The sequence below is a fragment of the Cricetulus griseus genome, chromosome 4 (assembly GCF_003668045.3).
Source record: "Cricetulus griseus strain 17A/GY chromosome 4, alternate assembly CriGri-PICRH-1.0, whole genome shotgun sequence".
Classification (NCBI taxonomy): domain Eukaryota; kingdom Metazoa; phylum Chordata; class Mammalia; order Rodentia; family Cricetidae; genus Cricetulus; species Cricetulus griseus.
This window is the reverse complement of record NC_048597.1, coordinates 221,010,959-221,026,404: the sequence shown is the minus strand read 5'-3', so window position 1 is coordinate 221,026,404 and position 15,446 is coordinate 221,010,959. Positions and strand designations below refer to the sequence as shown.

General features: G+C 43.8%; 1 protein-coding gene across 2 annotated transcripts in view; it reads left to right on the top strand.

The window, feature by feature from the left end:
• Positions 1-382: 382 nt before the first annotated feature.
• The window catches only part of Pdcd6ip (programmed cell death 6 interacting protein), a 51,928-nt gene continuing 36,864 nt past the window's right edge, over positions 383-15,446 (top strand). The window contains exons 1-2 of one of the 2 annotated variants that reach the window (XM_027415270.2): positions 383-729; positions 13,501-13,555. In XM_027415270.2, the coding sequence (XP_027271071.1) occupies positions 521-729; positions 13,501-13,555 (264 nt within the window). In that variant the 5' untranslated portion in view covers positions 383-520. The remainder of the gene's footprint in view (positions 730-13,500; positions 13,556-15,446) is intronic. The other variant, XM_027415271.2, reaches the window with a different exon arrangement.

The following is a 15,446-nucleotide window of genomic DNA, read 5'->3' as shown; positions in this document are numbered from 1 at the left end:
AAAAAGAAAAAATACAATTAAAAATATTTGAAAAGAAAAAACAGAATTTAAAGAGAAACAAAAAAATCTTTTTTTGAGCCGACGCCTTTAAAGCCCGGCAACTCGGGAGGCAGAGGCAGGCGGATGTCTGTGAGTTCGAGGCCAGCCTGGTCGACAGAGCGAGTGCCAGGACAGCCAGGGCTACACAGAGAAACCAAAAGAGGAAAAAAGAAAAAAAAATCTTTTTGAAAGTTTAACCATCGCAGTAGGCGAACCTCTGACCGCCTCGCGCAGGCGCCCGCAGTGGCAAGACCAGGCGAGGGACGACGTCGTGGTGACACCGTCACGTGACCGCACGGCGCGCCCCTTCGACTGCGCCTGCGCCTGCGCAGGGGCTCCCGGAAGTGGCCGGCCTGAAAGCGCTGGCGGCTCAGTCCGTCGGCCCGTCGGTCCGCTCGTCCGCTGCCGGTGCTGAGCGCGCCTAGGCCGTCGTCGCTGTCCCTCCGTGTCTCCGGCCCGAAGCGGCGGCCGGGCGCTCACCATGTCGTCGTTCATCTGGGTGCAGCTGAAGAAGACGTCGGAGGTGGACCTGGCCAAGCCGCTGGTGAAGTTCATCCAGCAGACGTACCCGAGCGGCGGCGAGGAGCAGGCCCAGTACTGCCGTGCGGCCGAGGAGCTGAGCAAGCTGCGGCGCACGGCGCTCGGCCGCCCGCTGGACAAGCACGAGGGCTCGCTGGAGACGCTGCTGAGGTGGGCGCGGGCCGCGGGGGCTCCCTCCCAGCGCCCCGGCTTCCCACCCTCGGAGTCCCTCCCTCCCCGCCTCGTCCTTCCCCTCTCTCCCCAGCGCTGGCCTCTCCTCTCTGACTCAGGCCAGCGGCGTAGGTGTGGTCAGCGTTCTTTCCTGGTGAGAGAGGACTTGCCACCCTGCTCCCCCTTCCGGGTGGCCGCTGTCACCTAGGGAGCCTTCCTTACCTGGGAGGAAGTCAGCCACGAAATGGTCTCTCTGGTCACAGCCGTTTGACTGGTTTTCACTTTCTGAGTCTGAAAACTGAAGACTCCTTTTTTTTACAGTCGCTGTTTATGATTGATTGTGTTGGGCCACTTCTAGATTTCCTAAGAATAGTTGCCTGAGGGAAGTGGGAGAATTGGATCCCTGGGCCAAATGTCGGTTTTTCATGATGTTGTTCCCTTGGAATAAGTCATCTTAAGTTCAAAATAATCGAATGACAGTTGTAAAAGTTAGGAGCTACAGTCATTTGAAAGAAAACTCAGAGTGGGTTCCTTAAAATCTGTTGGTTGGTTGTGTGTGTGTGTGTGTGTATGTGTGTGTGTGTGTGTGTGTGATTGTGCGTGTGTGCGCGCGCGCGTGTGTGCGCGCGCCGACATGTAGAATACATTGGTTCTTTTTGCAGTTGATGAGAACTCTGGTATTTAACGATGACAACATTTCTGTGGTACCTGATGATCCAGTTTCCTGTAATACCATCTCCTTGTTTCATGCAAGAGGCGCTGGTGTATTAGGGTGCTAGGTGCAGAAACCCTGATTTAAGTAGCTTAAGCCAAGATATTCTGGAGATGTCTGGAGACATCCCTTTCTTAGATTTGGCATCAATAGAGATCATCTATTGATACTTATACCATGATGCTTATTCATAGGTGAGCTTTGTGTGTCGAGAGATGGCCACCGTCGGATCTTACCATACTATAATGGCCCACAGCACCGAGTAAACTGTTGGAAGCCTATGGAGGCTTCTCTGCTTTGGTTGGACTGCATACATTAATGATCTGGGAAATGGGCCAAGTTAATGACCTTTGTGTAGGTTACCCAGTTGGTTTAACTTCTCTGCTCTCCATGGATGAAAGAAAGATTAATTTTGCATGGGGAAAGAGTGGTTCCCCAAAGGAAGAGATAGTGGATAGGTTGCTCAGAGATTCTGAGCCTTTGGTGTCAATATTAGAGCTAAGACTGTTGGATTGCAAAGATCATTAGTCTGATAGAATAAGCACTTTTTAAGGTAATGAAGGAATACATGACCCTTTTTTAGAATTAATGTAAAAATTTCATGCAGACACCAGTAACATTCAGTGAGGTGTGCTCCCCACTGCTTTGAGACAGGGTTTTGTGTATCCCTGGCTGGTCTCAAGTTCCTGTTGTAGCTGAAGATGACTTTGAACTTCTAATCCTCATGTTTCCACCACGATCTGTTTTCAGGGTGATGGGATTTTAACCCAGGGCTTCATGCATGCTAAGCAAGCACTCTGCCTACTGAGCAATATTCCCCCAAAGTAGTTGTTGTGACATTGGGTATTGAATTAATGGACTCATGCATGCTAGCCACCACTGAGGTACACTCCCAGACCCTTAAAATATTTAAAAAACTTATTTATTTATCTAGTGTGTGTGTGTATGTGTGTGCATGTACACACACCTATGCACTACTGCACCCCATGCTGTGTATCTTTCCTACATGACACTTGTGTTAGGTTCAGCATTATTCGATAGTTCCCCAACTACCAGTAAGTTAAATTAAGATTTTATACAGTTAAAAAAAAAAGTTGGTATAGATAGTTCTGTTGGTCCAGGGGCAGTGGTCCTGTCAAGTTCAGACTTTGGTCCTTGCTCTCATGGCCTTGGTTGCAGTTGTACCCATGATCTAGATCAGTGGTTCTCAACCTTCCTAATGCTGTGACCCTTTAATACAGTTCCTCATGTTGTGGTGACTCCCATAACATTATTTTGTTGTTACTTCATAACTGTAATTTTGCTACTGTTATGAATCATAATGTAAGTATATGATATGCAGGATATCTGATACATGACCCCTGTGATAGCAGTCGCAGCCCACAACACTGTTCTTAGATAGTAGGATAGAGGAAGAGAGAAAGGTTGAGAGTCCAGGGTGTTTTCTGGAATCTGCCCTGCATCCGTATGGATCACTGGCCGTTATGTGCGCCTGCATCTCACTGACAAGTGCCTGGAGGATATTTTATGATTTAACTGTGTGTACTCAGAGCTGCAGGTTCTTATGGTCGGGAGAACTGAGGAATGCTGGCACCCCGTTCACGATGCCTGGTATGCCCAACCTGAAGCTGTTCATGCTCAGAGTCTGAGGGCCTGGGAGTGAGTTAGTTTGTTTCTTAAGCTACCTCTCTTCAGTGGATGGAACTCCCGCCTGCCTTATCGGTGGTCCATGCTTAACTCAGTTCTGTGCTGGCTGCTCTGGTAGATTTGGCTTCTAACTTTGCCTCCCTTCTTGGTCAGGTTTCTGCATCTTCTGCTTCTTCCATTTTAATATTTTCAAACATTTTGTTGAATGCCTTTTTCCTTTCCAATCCCCCTCCTCCCCCTGGGTTGCTGGGGATTATCCCAGAATTTTGCCCACTGCTGTTGGACATGTTCAGACTCTTTTTTTTTTTTTTTTTAAACAGGAGACTCAGCTCTTCAAAGTGGTTGGGTCATTTATGTTCCCATAGTCAGGTTCTGAGTTTTTCTCCCTCCACATCCTTGGTGGTCCTTGTTGGCCAACAGTTTGAATTATTGCTGGCAGTTGAGCTGGGGTTGTCAGGTAGCATCTGTTAGTGTGCCAAGGGAAGCTTTATTACATGTGTGCTGGCTACTCAGTACCTTTTTCTAGTGTCCATTTTCCTGTCAGATTTTTCTTTACTGATTTGTAAAATGGTTTTCTGAATGCTGTATTTTTCCAATGCCCGGTCAGTTTTGCATCTTCCTTTTAATTGTATTTATCCTACCTTTTACCTCACGTAAGTTCTCCCAGAATGTTCTAGTCTCATAATCTGTAGTTCCATTTTTGTACATTTTGAATGTTAAGCTTGCAATATATATTCTTTCCCTCTGATGAGACTTGCTCACTGTGTAAACCCTCCCTCCCCTCCTTCTCCCCTTTCTTCCACTTGGTGTGCAAATCAGTCAGGGCTTTTATTTCTAGGCCAGCACTATAACACCAAACTGTATTCTTGTCTCCTTTTAGAAACAAAGCCACTGTTTTGTTGTGTCCACCTCTTCTCTCAGTCTACATTGACTGCATCCTTCTGCCTTCGGTGTATGAGTCCTTTTTTCTTTTCTTTTTTTTTTTTTCTGAGACAGGGTTTCTCTGCATAGCAAGTTCCTGGCTGTCCTGGAACTTGCTATGTAGAGCAGGCTGGCCTCGTACTCATAGAGATCTGTCTGCTTCTGCCTCTTGAATGTTGGCATTAAAGGTGAGTGACACCACACCTGACAGATGATATTCTTTTGTTCTTTTTCTATTTTTTATAATTCTTTACAGATGATATTCTTAATAAACATCTTTTGTATAGTGTTAGTAGTTTGTAGTTAGTAGTTTCAGGGTTTTTTATGGTATTTATTTATTTGTTTTTCTTTTTGGCTTTTCAAGATAGCGTCTCTCTGTGTGTCTCTCGCTGTCCTGGTACTTGCTCTATAGAACAGGCTGGCCTTGAACTCAGGAGAACAGCTTACCTCTGCCTCTCAAGTGCTGGGACTAAATGCCTGGCTTCAGTTTTGCTTTTTAAAATTGAGTCATTTTAGATAGATTTTGTAAAAACTTGAAGCTCATGGGGGCTGGTGGATGGTCAGGCATCCACCAGCTGCTCTTGCAGAGGACTGGATCTGCCGTTCCCTGCACCATGTAAGACTGCTCACAGTTGCTTGTAACTCCAGCTCCAGGGGATTTAGTGTTTCTGGCCTCTTGAATGAACAAATGAGCATGCACATACAATCTCACAGGCATACACTTAATTAAAAACAATAAACTAAATCTTAAAAAAATGAAGCTGATGGACCTAGTTTTGTAATGTCTTAAGCATTTTCCAAACACTTATGCTTTAACTGTTAAGAAAGAAAATGCTGTGATTCCATTTTACTTCATAACCATTGCTTACATTTGGATTATTGGTTTAGGAGTAGAGAAGTAATTGTGATACTATTACACTAATGATACTGCTATTGTTGTGTGTTAGAGAGAGAATATGGATATGGATAAATATGAGTATGGATATGTGTGTAGGTCAGAGGACAACCTCCACCTCATTTCAGACAGGGCCTTTGTTCAGTGCGGGATGGGTTTGCTGCTCTGTTAGGCTCCTCTAGTCTCCACTTTCCAGGATTACAGCCACAGGCACAACTGCTTTTGGCTTTTCCATGGGTTCTGAGGATCAGAACTCAACTCATCAGGCTTATGTGGAGTCACCTCCCCATACCCCAGAAATACTTGAAAAGATTCCAGTGTTTGTTTATGTGTGTGTCATGTGTTGGGTGTCTGCAGAGCTCCTAAGAGGACCTCTGTTAGCTGGAGTTAAAGGTGGTTGTGAGCGGCCTGAAATGGATGCCAGGAACTGAACTGGTGTTCTCTGAAGAGTAGCCTTAGCCTTTGAGCCATCTTTCCAGCCCCTCCAAAACACTTTTAAGATTAGAATTTGCCCTATATCTGATATTTTCAAAGAAACATATTAATGGCTAGTTTTTCACCTATGGGATTTCTGTTCTCAGTAGTGTGTAGAATAAAAACCCAGTGAGGTCCCTGCTTATGCTAAGTGTGTGCTCTATTGAGGCAGATTTTAAACTCCCATCAGTGTTTTAAAATGAATTTTCTTTAACGTGCCCCAATTTCGAAAAATAGTAGGGAACACCTAAAAGCACTAAGGTGCAGTCCTATACTGCTTGTTGCTACAGTTACCATGTGTGGGTTGTGTATCTAACCACCATCTCAAGCACTTAGGCATATTGTATCATTTATTCCAATAAGGCACTGGTTCTCAACCTGTGGGGCTTGACCCCTTTGGGGTCACATATCAGATATCCTGTCTATCAGCTATTTACATTACCATTCATAACATTAGCCATTACAGTTAGGAAGTAGCAATGAAATGATTTTATGGGGTCAGCACAACACAGAGGAACTGTAGTAAAGGGTGGCAGCTTTAGGAAGGTTGAGAAGCACTGCTTTAAGGGGAGCATTGCTTTCAGTGTAGGAGTCATTAGACTGAGAGAGTTCTGCAGTTGGGTTGTCTGCTTTCAAAGTCTGAGTTCTACTCACTGTGACATCTTTATTTTGTTTTCGATTTTTGAGACAGAGTTTCCTTGTGTAGTTCTGGCTATCATGGAATTCACTCTTAGACCAGGCTGGCCTCAAATTCAGATATTCACCTCTCACTGCCTCCCAAGTGCTGAGATTAAAGGTGTGTGCCACCACTGACCAGCTTTACTATGACATTTTTAGATATGCTTAGAACTTAAAATTTTAAAGAAATGATTAAAAGTGCACCTATTTGCCGAGTGGTGGTGGAAGGTGGATCTCTGAGTTGGAGGCCAGTCTGGTCTACAGAGCTAGTTCCAGGACAGCCTGAACTCTTACATAGAGAAATCCTGTCTCAAACAAAAACAAACACAAAAAAACAAAACAAAAATTGCCCATTTATAGGAATATCCCCCCTCCCCCGTGCGCGTGCGTGCCGTTTGTGTGTGTCTTAACTTGCATGCCAAGGCATGCATATGGGGGTCAGAGGACAATCCATAGGAGTTGGCTGTGTGGTCAGGCTTAGTGGCAAGCACCTTTTTTGCCCTGCTGAGCTTTCTGGCCACTCCTGAAGAGATGTTTATTTCTAAACCAAACTCTTTAGGGCCATCTATAGCGTGAACGAAGACGATCCGTCGTCCGTGAGGTTAAGATATCTTTATTCAGATAAAACCGGCCAAGCACAAGCCAGAGCGTGCCCAGAGGCAGCAGGCTAGGGAGGCCAGAGAGAAGGGGCTCCCCACGTGTCTGCTTCCCCCTTAAGAGCTCCCCAGGCATCATCCTGAACCTCCCCTGACCACGCCTTGACAGGGTTAGGGTTAGGTCAAGCACACCTGTACCTAGCTCCTAGGAGGCGGGCCTGCAGTGTCTCCCTACAGCCATCTTTTAGTCATCGCATATTGTATTTCTCTCAAGCAGTGTTAAACTTGCTCAGGTCTCTTTACATTTTGAGTTTGTATCTTAGGTTAGAGTCTCTGTGTGAATGATAAAGAGAGGGGTTTGGTATACTCTGCCATTTTAGTAGAGTTCCTTCCTGAAGAACTTTTCTACCTGAGACAGAGGTGGTACCAGAGGGTAGTTAGTGGTAGTTAGTGGTGGTGTCTGTTCCCTGTGTGGATGTCCATAGCTCTTGTATTGGCTCTTTGGGAGCAGCATTTTGCCTGTGGTAACTAGTTAGCTTTGTGAACTCCCTCTTGTAAAGACATAACTGGTCTTGTTTTGTTGGAGTTTGCTCTATGCTGGTCAGACATTTCTGATTTCCACTGACTGCCCTCCCATAAACTTCCCTGTCACCTCCCATAACATATTCTAAGGCAGGCATCTCATAGTTTGTGATAGTGTGAATTAGAAGATACATAGCTTCCTCTCCCCATGCAACTCAGGTTTTGATAGTTGACCTCATGTTGATGGAGGAAGAGGCTTCTTTTCTACCTTTGAAACAAGTAACTCCATGCCCTGTTTACTTCATTGCTTACTTTCTCTCTGTCTCCTCTCCTGCAGACTGGCACTTTTCCAGAGAATGTCTCTAATTGATGGGAGTTGGAGAGCTGTTGTATCTATAGGCTCACCAGTTTAGGGTTGAGGCAGGGACAGACATTTTTTTCTTGTTATGGAAGTACTTACACACAGTCTTTGCTTTTCCCTTTCACAAGAAGTCTAGAATATCTCTTTTCTGAAAAAGTTTTTCAATTCCTGGTCTGTGGTCAGGTTGGCCTCACTCTGGCAGGCACATCTTCAGGCTCCAGGCCTTGCTGCAGCCTCCTCCTGTCTAGTTCCTACATTTTGCCTTTTCAGAGATGGGAAAATAGGTTGCTATTTTGAAAGCTTTATTTTACTAATTCATTTGCTTGGGGCTGGCAACGAAACTAGCAAACGTACCCTGTTCTCTTGGACTTTAGAATTTCTTGAGCGGAAAGACATTAAACATAACCCTGAATTGACATGTTGCAGCCTGTGACATCTGCAGAGATGGTGTTGAGGGGTTTAAGGGGTTGTAAGTGGATGGATCCAGCTTTGAAAAGGGCTTGGATGAATGACCTCCATCATTTGCCTTCACTGTGGGAAGTCCCCAAAAGACAGCCAGTCACGATGCCGTCAACGAGAGAACTTATTATACCATGTGCATGTGGGAGTTGCACACTATACAAAATGGCAACAACCTTGAGAGAGATGTGTTGCTGCCTTTGTTAACTATGTAAAGATGTGTTGCATTTGTTTGTGCTGAGTTTGTTAACTGTGTGAAGACGGTGTTGCATTTACGTTAATTAAATAAAATTAACCTGGGCTCAGAGAGGCAGGGTTAAGAACTGGTTGACAGGAAGTAGCAGGGAGGAGCTTAGTGTGTCCTTTTTTTTTTTTTTAGTTGGGGCAGTGTGATGTGGACGGTAGTGGCTTCCTGGGTGAGTTAGTTGCTATTCTAACTCTCTGAGCTTGAAGGTTTTCACCTTAGCCTTTGAATCTCGAGTTTTTTTATAACGATAGAGATTTAGTTAGAACTACCTTTATCAGTAGCCACAGAGCCATTGTTGGGGGGGCAGAATAACACCCCCCCCCCCCCGTGGGGCAGGCACTAGTAGTTTCAAGCTGGAAGCCACTGGAAAGAAGGTAAAACGGCATCTTCCCCCTTAAAAGTATCAGCAGAATTACAAACTTTGAAGTGCTTGTTTACTGCTGAATTCCTAGATCCTAGAAATACCCTTGGACATATTCAACTCTTAATATGGGCTTATTGAGTGAGTATAAATGAATGAATGAAGATATGCCAGCCCAGACAAAGAAGGGGGTAATTGTTAGGGAAAGTTTTAGGTGTAGAGGAGAAAAAAGGGTGAAGGCCCTGAGCCAGAGAGAATGTCGTTTAATGACTACCCTGAAGTTGGGCCTGAGAGTGGATGGTGGCAGATTATGTACAACATCATGAAAAGCTGAAAGTAACAATGGGTGTTACTCTCAGGGTTAGGCTAAAACACCATGGCCAGGCAACTTAGAAGAAGGGATTTATTTGAGCCTGTGGTTCTCAACTTGTGGGTTACAACCACTTTGGCAAAACTCTCCAAAAGTAATTTACATTACAATTCGTAACAGTAGCAAAATTACAGTTATGAAGTCGCAACAAAAATAATTTTATGGTTGGGGTCACCACAACACCAGGAACTGTACTAAAGGGTTGCAGTGTTAGGAAGGTTGAGAACCACTGCCTGGAGGGGACAAGCTCACCATCATGAGATCGCATCAGGCGAGGCAGCTGGAGCAGCAAGAAGAGGGTTCACATCTTGACCACAAGCAGGGAGAGAGCACATGAGAAGGGGTGAGAGCTTTGAAAAGTCAAAGCCCATCCCAGCGACACACTTCCTCCAGCAAAGCCACACCTCCTAAACCTCCCAACAGCACCATCAACTGGGGACAAAGTATTCAAATGCCTGAGACCATGGGGGACATCTCTGTCACTACCACAACAGTAATCCATCAAAAGGTTTTAATACTTAAAATTTTGTTCCTAGGGATAAGGGTACTTTTTTTTTTTTATATAATCTCATCCACATCTTTCATAACCAGGAAGCTGTCTGACTTCATTTAATCTGTCCAGCTTAAGTTTTGCTGATACTCCAATTCTGACATTTACAGGTCCCGGGTCTGACTTCCACAGTGCATTGCTTCAGTTACTAATGCTTCTGTTATGTCCTTCAGTCTGAACAGTTCTCCTTTTGTCTTTGGAATATTGGCTTTCATTTCCTTTTATAATTACTAGGAATCAAATGCTAGGCTAGGAACCAGAGAGATGGCTCAGCGGTTAAGAGCACTTGACTGTTCTCCCGGACATCCTGGGTTCAATTCTCAGCAGCCACATAGTGGCTCACAACCATCTATAATGGGATCAGATTCTTTCTTGTGGTGTGCATGAAGATAGCACTCATAGACATAAATTACATGAGTAAATACATCTTTTAAAAAATGCTAGGTCAGTGGATTACATCCTGCCCCTGGCCTTGGCATTTTTGAAGAACTCAGTTACTTTGCAGAATGTTCCTTGATAAGGATAAGTTACTCCCCACCCTCTTTCTCTCCCCCCCTTCTCTCCCTCCCCCTCCTCTTCCCCCCACCTTCATTTGGGGACAAGGTTTCTCTTTGTAGCCCTGGCTGTCCTGGAACTCACTGTATAGACCAGGCTTGTCTTGAACTCACAGAAATCCTGAGTGCTGTGATTTAAGGTGTGTGTCACCATTTCTTTCCCCCCTTGGTAAGGTTTTGTGTCAGATTTCCTTGTGGACGTTTGTGCGCAGGTGAACCAGCAATGCTTTTAGGGCATATTAGACATTTGGTGCCATGTGACAGTTTGGGTTTCTATCATTTGGTTAAGATACTGTTTGCCAGGTTCCCTGACTGTACAGTTAGTATGTTGTACTCTTTAATAAGTGCTTGTAGAGATACTGCATCAAGCTTTATTACTATTGTTTTATTGTGGCCTCAAACTCTCTGATCCTCCTGCCTCTGCCTCCCCAGTGCTAAGGTTACAGCTGTGCACCACTGCCTGCACCTTATATAAAGCTAGGGTTGAGTCCAGGGATTGGTGCAGACAAAGCTTTGATTATTAGTCAACCTTGCATGCCATTCTTCTGGTTCCACCTTCCTTACTCATTTTTCTTTTCTTTATAACATTTATTTTTTTTTTATTTTATGCACATGAATGTTTTGCCTGCATGTATGTCTGTGTACCACATTCATGCCTTGTGCCCATGGAGATCAGAAGAGGGCACTCGCTGCCCTGGAACTGGAGTTGAAGTTGTGTGCTACCGTGTGGGTGCTGAATCAAACCCAAGTCCCCTGGAAGAGCAGTCAACACTCTTCACGGCTAAGCCATCTCCCTGGACCTCGCCTTTGTATTTTGAGACAGTTTCTCATTGGCCTAAAGCTTGTAGAGTAGGCGAGGCTGGACAGAGAGCTGCAGGGACCCTATGCTGAGGTTACAAGTAAGGGATCGAACTCTCGAGGTGTTTGCATTGGAAGCACTTTACCGACTGAGCCACCTCCCCAGTTCCTTGTTTTATTTCTCTACTTGACTATTAGGAGCTCCTTAAACTAGTTGCTTGTGTTTTTTTTTTTTTTTTTTTTTTTGTTGTTGTTTTTCATGTCTTTGTCACTTTCTGGCTTGAGTCTTTTGTTTTCCCACTGCATCCATTTCTCTTAAGGAGCACTGCTGCCTCCTGTTAGTGCAGGACATTATTTATCTGGGCACTAAGTGTGCTTCTTGTTCTTGGGAGGTGTCATTGCTCCCAGATCCTCCCAGCATATTATTTAGGAAATGTATAACATATAATTATACTTGTTCTTGTTTATCTCTATGGTGTTAAAAAAATGAGTTCACATAGATGCTTCCAGTCCAGTCTAGAATTACAGTTTGTTCCAGCCCTGCCCCTTCCACTATTTAGGATTCTTACCTCTCTCTGACAGTGAGATAACTGGCTCCTAGTAGCTTCTGTGTGTATTTACATAATGGCTCAGTTCCTTCAGTTTGCAGCCAGACTTATTGCCATGCCAGTCAGTCATGTTGCTTTCTGTCTCTCTTGCCTGCCCTCTTGAAATCTCCCCTCAGAAGTAATCATTGGAAAGTTAGTCGTGGTGGAGGTGGTTGTGTACACAGGAAAATGTGAGGTAGGAGGCCACTCAGAAAGCATAACTTTGGCCCCTTCTCCATCCTCCATCCATCCATGCTGGCTGCAGGTTCACCCTGAGCAGTGACTTGGGCGTAGGTCAGTTTGCTTCTTTGTGTGAGATGTTGGCTGCTGTGTGGAACACAGACTGCAGAGAATGAGAGAGAAGGCATTTGGATCGGCGTGCCTGCAATGGATGTTTTTGTGAGCTTTTCGGAGCCTCGCATGTTTAGTAATGGACTTACCAAAATGTCTGAAAGCCAGTACATCTGTTGTTGATCAGCTGACCAGGTATGTAAACTTGTCCAGTGGACATAGACATAGTCACCTTTTTAAAATTTTGAGACAGGCTCTTACAGTGTAAATATGACTATTCTGCAACTTGCCCCCATCAACTTCAATTTTTTACAAAATGACTCAATTAAAAAAAGCCAAACAAAGCCAAACATTATTATAGTCTTAATAAAGTATTTCAAGAAATACAAGGTTGTCAGGTGGCGGTGGCGGTGGCAGCCGGTGCACATGCCTTTAATCCCAGCACTCAAGAGGCAGACAGAGGCAGGCGGATTTCTGTGAACTTAAGGCCAGCCTGGTGTAAATGGTGAGTTCTAGGACAGCCAGGGCTACACAGAGAAACCCTGTCTTGAAAAACTGGAAAAAAGAAATGCAAAGTTTTCAAATAGGCATTTATTTACTTTTACCCAGATGAATATTTGTCTATGGTGATGAGTGCATGGTTTAATTGTTAAAGGACTGTGCTTAGTAACCGTAAAACAAATGGTTACATTGGATTTGTGGGTCACTGTAGTTGGGGACAAATAGTGTCTTAGTATTGTATTGCTGTGAAGAGACACTGTGACCATGGCAGCTCTTATAAAAGAAAACATTTAATGGGGCTGGCTTACAGTTCAGAGGGTTAGTCGGGAAGCATGGCAGCAAGCAGGCAATAACATAGTGCTGGTGAGCTGGCTGACTGAGAGTTCTACAGCAGAGCCACAGGCAGCAGCAAGAGAGACACCCCAAAGCCCACCGCCAGTGACACATTTCCTCCAACAAGCCACACCTCCTAATCCCGCTCAAGTAGTGCCACCCTTTAATGACAAAGCATTCAAACCTGTGAGCCAGTTGGGGGGGGGGCATTTTCATTCAAACCACCACTGTAAGGATAACTCCGCCAGCCACCTGAGCCCAAAAGAACACACAGAGACTTATATTAGGTACAATGCTGCTGGCCAATGACTAGAATTTCTTATATGCTAGCTCAGCCTTAATTATCAACCATAACTACTAATCTATATATTTTATAAGGATTTATCTTATCGTGGATACTGGCCCTATGCATCCTGTCTTCCTGGCGATCACATGGAGATTCAGTCTATACTACCTTTCCCAGAATCCTCCTTGACTCCTAGCCCTACCTTTCCTATTGTCCAACAGTGCTTAATAAGACCAATAAGACAAACATACACAGAAGGACTTCCCCCATCACACCACAGATAGTTTTGGTGTATTTTTTTAAAAAAAGTTTATTATTTTATGTGTCTGGGTGTACTGCCTACATGTATGTGCACTATATGCATGCCTGCCTGGTGCCCACAGAGGCCAGAAGAGGATGTCAGAGTTCAGAAATCTCCTGGAACTAGAGTGGTTGTTAGCCTCCATGTGTGTTGTGTTGGGTTGAACTCAGGTCCTCTGGAAGAGCAGCCAGTGCTCTTAACTGCTGAGCCATCTCTCCAGCCCCTATATATGTAAATCATCTGGGCTTATATAAATTAATGTTTTTTTACTCTAATAATTAATCTTTGTTTTTTGTTTTTTGTTTTTTGTTTTTTTTTTTTTTTTAGATATTATGATCAGATTTGTTCCATTGAACCCAAGTTCCCATTTTCTGAAAATCAGGTAAGCCATTATTTTATTATAAAGTTGTGTGGTAATGGCGGGTCACATTAAAGTCAATGATGTGTCTTTACTATGTTTAGGCTTCTGTGGAGTTTTATGTAAATTAGGACTTCTGAGGTCTGTCTGATGTGAATTTTTGTTCTTCTGAAGATTCTCCTGAATTCTTTTCATGTCTTCCTCAGTCCAGAGTGTTAATCTGTATTTTATACCAATGGGATTTGTTTATAGATGGAAATCTACTGTTTTCCCCCGGGCTTTATTTTTTTAATTTTTTTTTTTTGTTTTTTAGGGGGTGGAAGGTTGAGACAGGTTCTTTTTACATAGCCCTGGCTGTCCTGGAACTTACTATGTAAATCAGACTGACCTTGAACTCAAAGAGATCCACCTGCCTCTGCCTCCTGAGTGCTGGAATTAAAGACATGTGCCATCATGCTCAGTTCTCCTTGGTGTTTACAAAATTGAGAAGGAAATTATTAACTCAGGAAGTTATCTGTTTAGTGCTTCCAAAATTATTGGTACAAAATATACTTGTATTTTTTAAGATACAGGAATGTCAGCCTTTCTTTATCTTAAAGGATAGTTGTTGAAAATGCTCATAGTTTCTTATGGACGCAATCAAAGTCTTTAAAATATGTAGTACTTCTAATCTTAAAATGGTAGAAAACAAGTACTTTGTGGGCCTGAAGAGATGGTTGAGCCACTAAGAGTGTGTACTACTCTTGCATAGGTTCCCAACCATTATAAATCCACTTTTGGGGGTCTAATACTCTTTCCTGGACTCTGTGGGCCCTCCTTCTATTCTCCTCTCCGCCACAGACATGAAAATAAAATTACTTTTAAAAAGCACTTTATACATTTTTTTCCCCCGAGACAGGTTTTTCTGTGTGTAGCTCTGGCTGTCCTGGAAATCGCTTTGTAGACCAACCTGCCTCTGCCTCCTGAGAGCTGTGTGAGTGTTGCACCAGGCAGGCCCAACATCGTCATTTTTAAAAAAAAATTATTTATTTTTATTTTATGTGCATTATGTTTTACCTGCATGTATGTCTGCATGAGGGCATCCAGTCTCCAGGAACTGGAGTTACAGACAGTGGTGAACTGCCATGTGGGTGCTGGGAATTGAACCCGGCCCCTTTGGAAGGGTAGCCAGTGCTATTAACCACTGAGACATCTCCCCAGCCCCAAACATAGTCATCTTAATAAAGTATTTTAGGAAATACAACGTTGTTGGGTTGTGGTAGCACAAGCCTTTAATCCCAGCACTCAAGAGGCAGAGAGGCAGGCGGATTTCTGTGAGTTCAAGGCCAGCCTGGTCTATAGAGTGAGTTCCAGGGCTACACAGAGAAACCTTGTCTAGAAAAACAAAAACAACAGAAAGAACTAGGGAGAGATGTAGATCCCTGTGTAGTGTCGTGTCGTGTGTGGCCCCTCCCCTGTGCCATCAGGCATTCTACCACCATATTACGCCCCTCCCCCTGCCTTTTATTTTGAGACAGGGCCTCACTAAGTTGTTGAGGCTGGCCTTGAACTTGTGATCCTCTTGCCTCGGCCTCCTGAGTAGTTGGGATTACATGCCTGTACCACCAGGTCCAGCTAATTTTTCTACTAGGTGAAATTTTTGTTCATCTATAATCACCTGTAGCTTGAATTTTTATAAAGGAAATGTGTTGTGTAACTACCACTCAGATCAAGAAATAAGATATTACCTCACTACATTCTCCCTCAAAAGCCATTCTCTTATGCCTTAAAAAATTATTTTATTAGTGTAAAATTTAATGCGAAGCTTCACAGATTCCATTTTGAATGCCACCTCTAACTGTATATAAATTCATTAAGTTGTATAGTGGAGTCTGGTTAATTTTTGATGTGTGATATTTTTATTCCTGTATTTTTT